This window comes from Benincasa hispida, chromosome 2 (genome assembly GCF_009727055.1).
Source record: "Benincasa hispida cultivar B227 chromosome 2, ASM972705v1, whole genome shotgun sequence".
Taxonomy (NCBI): Eukaryota; Viridiplantae; Streptophyta; class Magnoliopsida; order Cucurbitales; family Cucurbitaceae; genus Benincasa; species Benincasa hispida.
In genome coordinates this window covers 43,106,690-43,115,096 of record NC_052350.1, presented here as the reverse complement: position 1 = coordinate 43,115,096, position 8,407 = coordinate 43,106,690, and the positions used below count along the sequence as shown (strand labels likewise).

The window sequence follows — 8,407 nt, the reverse complement described above, 5'->3', positions numbered from 1 at the left end:
CCGCTTCCGTTTTCCTAGCATTCAGTCAGAAGGGTGTGTGTTTCGGTCGGCAACGGTGCATTTTCGATCGGATTTTATTTTTTGGGTTGTTTTATCCTAGGGATGACGTGGCAGTATTCCTGATTTGCTTGCACTCCTGGTCAGAGGCGCGAAACGTCTTTTGTTTTACAGGTTCCGTTCTTTGTCCGACCGTTGTTTTCTGATCATTTACGACTGTTCTATTTATCGTCTGAGGGTCTTACCGTTTTCAAGAGATATCACATCCTTGTGAGTTTGTATGGTGTATTAAAATAAAACAGAAATGCTACCAATGTGTAGAATATATAGAATTCGAACCAATGGAGTGCAATAAGGCTAATTTATTTTATTCGCGTCCAACAGAAAACATTAAGATGAAAAGATTGCGATTACAAAAGAAAAATGACACTAGAATATAGTCATCTTTAGCTTCGTAGGAAATTGTGGAACCAATTTGCTGATAGTTTTGGGATTCTCATCAAACGGTGCTTGAAATCAACGTAGACCAGACCAAAGCGCACGGTATATCCACTCGCCCATTCAAAATTATCCAATAACGACCATGCAAAGAATCCTTTTATCCTTACACCAGCCCTATACAATATAATAAAAAGAAGAAAATACATTATTAAGAACATGAGCTAGCAGCAAATATAATTGCTTATTTCTACAATTATTGACAAACGTGTGATAAAAATATTCAAACTTCACGTGCAATCAATTAAACTAATTCTTTTATCTAGTTACTCACTTGATTGATTCGTAAAGTTTATTGAGATGTTGACGATAGTATTTAACTCTACCCTCATCTTTTAGTAGTTTGTAAACTTGAGGACTATCAAAGTCGAGATATCCTGTAATGCAAAATATTATTAATGAATAAGATTATGTAAATATATATATATATACACATACGTAAAATTCCTTATCAATACCATTTTCTGTAATGTAGAGATCCGGATTTTTATAATGATCCTTTATATGTATCATCAAATCTTTCAATCCTTCTGGATAAACTGCAAGCCAGGATGAAGCATTCACCTACAAGATTGTTGTAAATAGATAAGTAATAAATTCTTTGATAAAAAGGAAAATGACTAAAGAAAAAATGAGAATTCAATCAATAAAACTGAACAAAAATACTTTACGAAGGAAAGTTTGGACATTGATTACCTTCGGACCAATTGAGACTCCATTACGATCGGCTACAATTATCCAAAAACAGTACATTTCCAAAAATCAATAAAAAGACTAGAATATTTTATTTGCATGTGAAAAATTTGCAAAAATGTATAAGGAAAATGTATTTTAAAATAAAAGATAGCATTGGAGTTTAGTTCATCTAAGTGCATACTCGAAGAATTGGCACGTAAATCAGTCAAGAGGCTTGGTCTGGCAGGATCAACATTGGGATTGTCTTGTGCATAATTAGATGTATAGTAATTAATTCCAATAAAATCGTAGGATTGTAAGATCAAACTACGTTCTTCCATTGTGAATTTAGGTAATCTGTCTTTCACAAGAGCTCTCATGATTGGTGGATAATCTCCATAGACCACTGGATGCAAAAACCTACAATAATCATTAAATTAGTTTTGTCAAATACAAATAATTTGGAGAAGATAATGTAATTTGAGAATTTTAAGGTAGCATTAATTACAAAATGTTGGCCACTTATACTAATTTAATTACTTACCAACCAAGTTGAAAATCTAGAGCTCGAACTGTAGCATTTCTGTCTGCGGCACTACTTGAATATGGGACAAACCAATTCGAAAATAATGTCACTCCAATTTCTCCTTTTTGGTATTTCTATAAATCCCATGTCACAAATGGTTGGAAAAATATATGTTAAATGATAAAATTACTGTTTAAATATAATAAAATGGCATCGTCTATCAATGCTAAACATCGATAGATATCTATTAATGTCAATGATAGACATTAATAGATGCGTATTGGTGTCTATTAATATCTATCACTGATAGATAAGGATATTATTCATTGACAGATAATAATATTTTACTATATTTATAAATAAATTGACTCATTTTCATATATTTGAAAAAAATCCAATAATTAAATTGACCTTAACTTCAATAACTGATTTTGAGCTTTAGTCTTTATGAAGTAACGAAGCTATGTCAATTTTAACATCCTAACTTCACTTGTTGGGCAATTTTTGAAAATATTTGTTTTATTTGGTCTACTATACAAAGTAAACATGTGTTAGTATAGTAAGAAGAGAGATGTACCTGATATTTAGATTTATAAAGTTTAACCGCAACAGCATGGGAAAGAATTTGGTGATGACCAACAATGTATGGTTCAGTCCCAGAATCTCCACCAAGACAATTAAATGGTTGCCAAGAAGAGCATCTGCCTGGTGCAAAAGATCCTGTTGCATAGCCATTTATAATAAAGACGTATTGTTCATTAAAGGTGATCCAATGTTTCACTCTATCTCCGAACTCCTTGAAGCAAAGCTCAGCAAAGTCTCGATAATCATTTCTGCAATTAATTTTCACATCATTTTATTTACTTGAAACGTTACTTTTGTTTTTGATATGGTAGCTTTCTTAAAACATTGCCTGAATAGATTTAACAAAGATTTTAAAATAGAGATAAAAAGTAAAATTTTTGGAATAATTACTTTAAAATTTTGGGAAAGGAGAAGTTGGCTTTTAAACAAGCAATTTAGGTAAACATTATCTGATTTTTATTAAGCTAAGTAAAAGTAAAACATTTATTATCAACCTAATTAACTTCATTTGAATATCATGATGGAATGTCTACAAATATATTAATTTAAGTAACTAAGGTGTTTGGTAACCATTTTATTTATTTATTTTATTTTGTTTTCGAAAGTTATGTCCATAGACACTACTTTCACCTTCAAATTTCTTCCTTTGTTATCTGTTTTTCACCAATAGTTTAAAAATTTCAAGCCAAATTTTGAGAACTAAAAAACATAGCTTTCAAAAAGTTGTTTTTGTTTTTGGAATTTGACTAAGAATTCAACTATTGTACTTAAAAAAGATGCAAATTATGGTAAATTTTTTTGATGAAATAGGCTTAATTTTTTTAAAAAAACAAAAATAAAAATGGTCAAGTAAATATGACCTAAATAACTTTTATCAATAGTTATTCATTTACCATTAACTATATTTTGGTTACCAGTACCACTTATTCGTCACTATGTTTATGAAGAAGTAGTCTCTTACACGTTGAATGCCTCTTCTTCTTTTGTTAATGAATATATAAAAAAAATACTTAGGTACATTTTAGATTGTACTTATCTATAGGCACTCCACTAAGTTATCCAATTATTATTTGTCACGTAATAAATTTACTTTACTTTTTTTTTATAAATATTTTAATTAATTTTGATTTGTGTATGATGAGAGTGAGATATATAGAGATATGTGCATCTCAACATATAAATGATCTTTTCTTTTAATACTGATTGGACGATTTTGTAAAAGAAAATTACAAAGTTTTTTTTCTTTTTTTTTTATTTTTATTTTTCAACAATATATGCTATGGGGTTAGAGATGTTCACAGGTGTTGTGCAGGTCGAAGATGGAATACCACTTCCTATTTCATTCTCCATTTTCGTAAAATTCTTTATTTGATTTTTGAGAATCGAAATGGAGAATTATACTCGTTTAATTTTTTAAAACAATTAAATTAAATAAAGTTATATTCAAAAGTTTTAATTATATATTTAATTTTTTATTTTAAGTTTTCTTTTAAATGGTTAAATCCACGGGTAGAATTTGAATCTAAAAAAAAATGGCTTGAATCTCGTAGTAGGACGAAATAATGACCTATCACGTTATTCATATGTATAATCTAAACGTTTAATCATATGTTTAAAAATTAACCAATATCTTAGACATTAAAAAATACAACTTGAGATGTAATAATAACAACAATCATAATAATTAAAATTTTAATTTTAAAAAGAGATAAAATATGAGAGTCTGGATATGGAAACGAGGACATTTCTTATCCCATCTCCATAGAAAAGATGAACATTTCTATGTGAGAAAGAAGATTCGAACCTCTGATCTATTTGTCAATAATATAATATATGGTTTATGTAGTTTATATATGTTGTCAATAAAAAATTAGTAGTCTAAATTCTAATTTTTTTTCTTAGTACAGTGTAGATTATAATGTTGATGGTTTTGTATTCCATCATTGTATGGGGAAAGATGATAATATCATAAAAAGGTACTTACATAATTGAATGATTCATGAAGCCTTGATACTCATCTTGTAAAGCTTGGGGAACATCCCAATGAAAAATTGTTACATAGGATTGGATGCCTACATATATTTACAATGGTAAGTATTTATTAAAATCAAAAGCCATGTGATGTGTTGTTTAATTAATTAGACAGAGGTATTTTAATACAATAGATTAATCTAACATTAAGATAATATGCCCACCTTTTGAAAGGAGCTCATTGATGAGTCTGTTGTAGTAGTCAATTCCTTCTTTATTCACACCACCACTAAGTTTTCCCTCTGTGTTTATATTTAAAACATAATTAAATTAAAGATAATTATTTTAAATGACAAAATTATTAGAAATATTTTTAAATATAACGAAAGGTTACTATCTATCAAACATTATTCAACTTATTTGTAATATATGATGAAGTTGCTAAATCATTATTCAACTTGTCCTTGTAAAAAGAATTTGGTGTAAAAATCGTTGAGTTTGCATGTATGAATTATAATTGAGCATATGAATAGAAATCTAACCTTGAGGGAAAAAAATATATGAGAAGAAGAAGAAATAGGAACAATCAATTTTAACTTTTGGATATAGAAAAAGGTATCCAAGGGTAGAAAACCATTTAAATCGTACTTAACAAAAAGCATCGGGAGCTTAAAATTTTGATAAAGAACTTAGATAGACGTATATTTTAACTAGTTGAACAATGTTTAGGTTGGAAGAAAAATTCTTGTTTATTCTCGAAATTTATAGTTTCATTCTTTTTTTTAAAATTAAAAATATAATACTTAAAAGTTGATTCCTTTTTACATATATATGTCGAGTAATATTTTTAAATTCTTACTTGGTAACACTCTGGACCATGAAATTGAGAATCTGTAAGCATCAAAACCTATACGGTCCATAATGGCAACATCTTCCTGTATTGAACAAGTGTTTATCAATCTTGCATAATATTTTAGTAAATAAAAAGGAAGTTAGAGTAATATAAGGATATGTATGTATGCATGGGATATGGAGTCGAGCATATCTCGAGCGGAGATTTGAACATTTGAGCTTTAGATTAAAAATTTAAATAAAAAGCTTACATTTGTTAGGATTTGACTTTGATCAAACAAAATGGTAGTTTTTCTTTTTTATAATGATAAAACAAAGAAAATAATAGGAATTGTGGTCTAAAAAAGTTGTAGAAACCTTGTAGCGATGGTATTGATCAACAGCTATATCTCCATTCTTGCCATCGGCAATTCTCTCTACAAATTCACAAAAAGAAACATGACTTAGTTCTTCTCTTGAAGTAAGAGGCTTAAATTTTTATATTTTTTGGTATATTGAGAGAGAGGAAGAACCAGGGTGTTTGTGAGTGTAGGTGTCCCAAATACTTGGTTTTCTTCCATACTGGAAAGCAGCACCTTCATACTGTCATAAATACATACATTCATTGTAAGTTTTGTTTATGAGTTTAGAGAATGAAACAATGAAAAATTTGTACAAACTTTATGCTTTATACCTGATAAGCAGCAGATGAAGAACCAAAAACAAAGTCTTTTGGGAAGTTGCTTCTCCTTATAATGGGAATGGGAGAGCTTGGTTGATGTGCAGCATCTGAAACTAGAAGGATAAGGGAAAGAAAGCCAAGGAAGAAGGTATCTTTGAAACCCAGCATCCTTCTTGGCTTTGGTTTGATGGTGACAAACTTCCTCTTCCTAATTGCCTTTATATAGAGATGATAAAAACCAAAAGGAGAGAGTTTGTTTTCAATATTAAAATGTCAAGTTTTGTAAAGTATGAGAGAGAGCTAGCTTGCACAATGTTGAGTAATTTTTAAATCTGTTATTTAGCGCTTCAAATGACTAAATACAGGATTTTCGAAATCTAAGTTAGTTTTGTATTTGGTACATTTACGTTATTTACATTTTTATCCTAGAGTTTAGAGAATTTTCTTATATAAACTCTCTAATCCTAGAGACGTCTCTATTCTGTAATCTATATTATTCTTTCTAATCAAATTGTTCTCCTTCTGCCTCTCGAGATGCATCTAACATATCGTTAGTGAGTTACGTAAATTTGTGTATTAATTTTTTACTAGTTATCTTTATTTGTCCAATTTCATAACATTCTATTTTCTCGTTTTTTTATTTTTTATTTGAGCAATTATTTTTTCAGTTCACAAAAATATTTGAGTGCATCTTAGATTGCACCATCTTTTTCTATTTTTATTCAAAAATTTGTTCCTTATAATTTGAAGAAAGTTGGAATTTAGTTCCTATAATTTGATAAAACCTTTCTTATAGAAGAAATTATTTTTATGAGAATTTTATCAAACTACGAAGAGTAAATTCTAATTTTTAAAATTATTGAAATTAAATTCTAACATTTTTTTTCCATTCCAACCAAATTTGTAATTTATTTATTTATTTATTTATTCTGATTTAGTACCTTTGAAGGCAATGATGATCTTTCTTGGTTTTTAGTTTGATGGTGACACAGTTTCTGTTCTTAAGTAAGGCATTATATAGAAAGGATGAGAAGTAAGGGAGAGAGTTCACGAGGTTTGTTGAGTTTTGTTGTTAATTAAAAATGTGGTTTTTTTGAAGAAAAAAGAGAAGGGTTACATAATGTGTTCATTAGTATTCTTTTTAATATCGTTGTTTTTCATTTTGTCATTCACATTTATTGTCTTTTATTTATTATTATTATTTTAGTTATTTCTGTGTCGTAAGAAAGGAAACTAGGTTATATTTTGGCATATATATATATATGAAAATTTTTCATAGAAAAATTGTCAAACTATTTACAGAAATAGCAAATAAAAAATATTGGTACACATGAATAGACAAATCGACGTCTATCACATAGTATCAATGGTAGGCTTTTATCAGTTTTTATCACTGATAGACACTGATAGACTTTTATCAATATCTATCACCCTATCAAAGAAATTAATTTTTACTATTTTATGTAAATAGTTTCCAAACTTTTTCTATTATTGAAAATTTCCTATACTTATTGTCTCTAAAATTTTAAATAAAAATGAAAAAATTATATGGAATTGGGCTTTAAAATAAAATATTCAAACCATCTTTGTTATACATTTATAAGAAAAGAATGATCAATAAGGCTTTACTATGTTTTGGGAAAAACTGAAATGGGAATAAGAATAATAGGAAAAAAAAACTTGATTTTTTTAAATAATATCTACGACATTTGTGTAATACCCTAAGTTTAACGAAGAATATGAATGAATTAAGATCACATTCGAATGAGAGAGATCTTAAGATATGAAAGTATGGTTAATAAATATTTTAAAAGAATTGAAAGTACTACCTATACAAACAAAGTTAAAGCATACTTAACTTAGAACATTTTCCTAGGAGCATGTGAATATGGACAAAATATGTTGAAAGGACTCATGTTGATTTGTGAGATAATATTTGCTCTTAGAAGTATTTGAAGACAACAAACAAGAATGAGACTATCAAATCACATGGTGTGCACGGAAAGAGATCATCATATTTTTTTTTTCATTTTATTTATGCCCTAATAACATTTGATTCATCGAAGTCCCTTGTTGCTTATTTCTAATTTTTTTCTATAAGAAATATAAAAATTTCATGATTATCTTTATTTTACATTTTTAAAATGAGAAGATCAGCAGTAATTGACATGTAATATTCTCTTGAGGTTAAAAATTCAAATTTACATATCCAACTTTAAAAGCCATTTAATTTCAATTATAACGTATAATATGAAAAGTTATTTCTATTTACATTAATTAATTCAAGAATGCTTTTCATTATATTTCATTAAAAACTATCCAGAGAATATATTTAAGTCCCTCTTATAGTTTTACCCTTTAAATAAAAATTATATAATTCAATTTAAATGAAAATGAATTAAAATAGTATAAAATTAAATAAAACTGTGAACTATCAATCTTAGAGTTAAATATTCGATTATTTATTCTATATATTTATTTTAAAAATATATATATATATATATATGTAAATAACACAATTTTCTTCCTGTTAACTCAAATTTTAAGATTATAAAACCAAAAACCTTATGAAAAAATTAAAATAAGGTCATTTTTATAAGGAAAGAATAAGAAAAAACAAATCAAGTGGAAATAAAAATACA

General features: G+C 27.6%; 1 protein-coding gene across 1 annotated transcript; it reads right to left on the bottom strand.

The window, feature by feature from the left end:
* Positions 1-443: 443 nt before the first annotated feature.
* Positions 444-5,933, bottom strand: LOC120071556 (beta-glucosidase 12-like). The gene is made up of 13 exons (XM_039023885.1): positions 5,778-5,933; positions 5,617-5,686; positions 5,462-5,520; positions 5,112-5,187; positions 4,477-4,554; positions 4,266-4,353; positions 2,274-2,529; positions 1,715-1,830; positions 1,373-1,590; positions 1,192-1,223; positions 954-1,059; positions 770-872; positions 444-612 (listed from the first exon to the last, which is right to left on the bottom strand). The coding sequence occupies exons 1-13, from the start codon at positions 5,931-5,933 to the stop codon at positions 444-446; spliced, it is 1,527 nt and encodes a 508-aa protein (XP_038879813.1).
* Between the last annotated feature and the right edge of the window lie 2,474 nt (positions 5,934-8,407).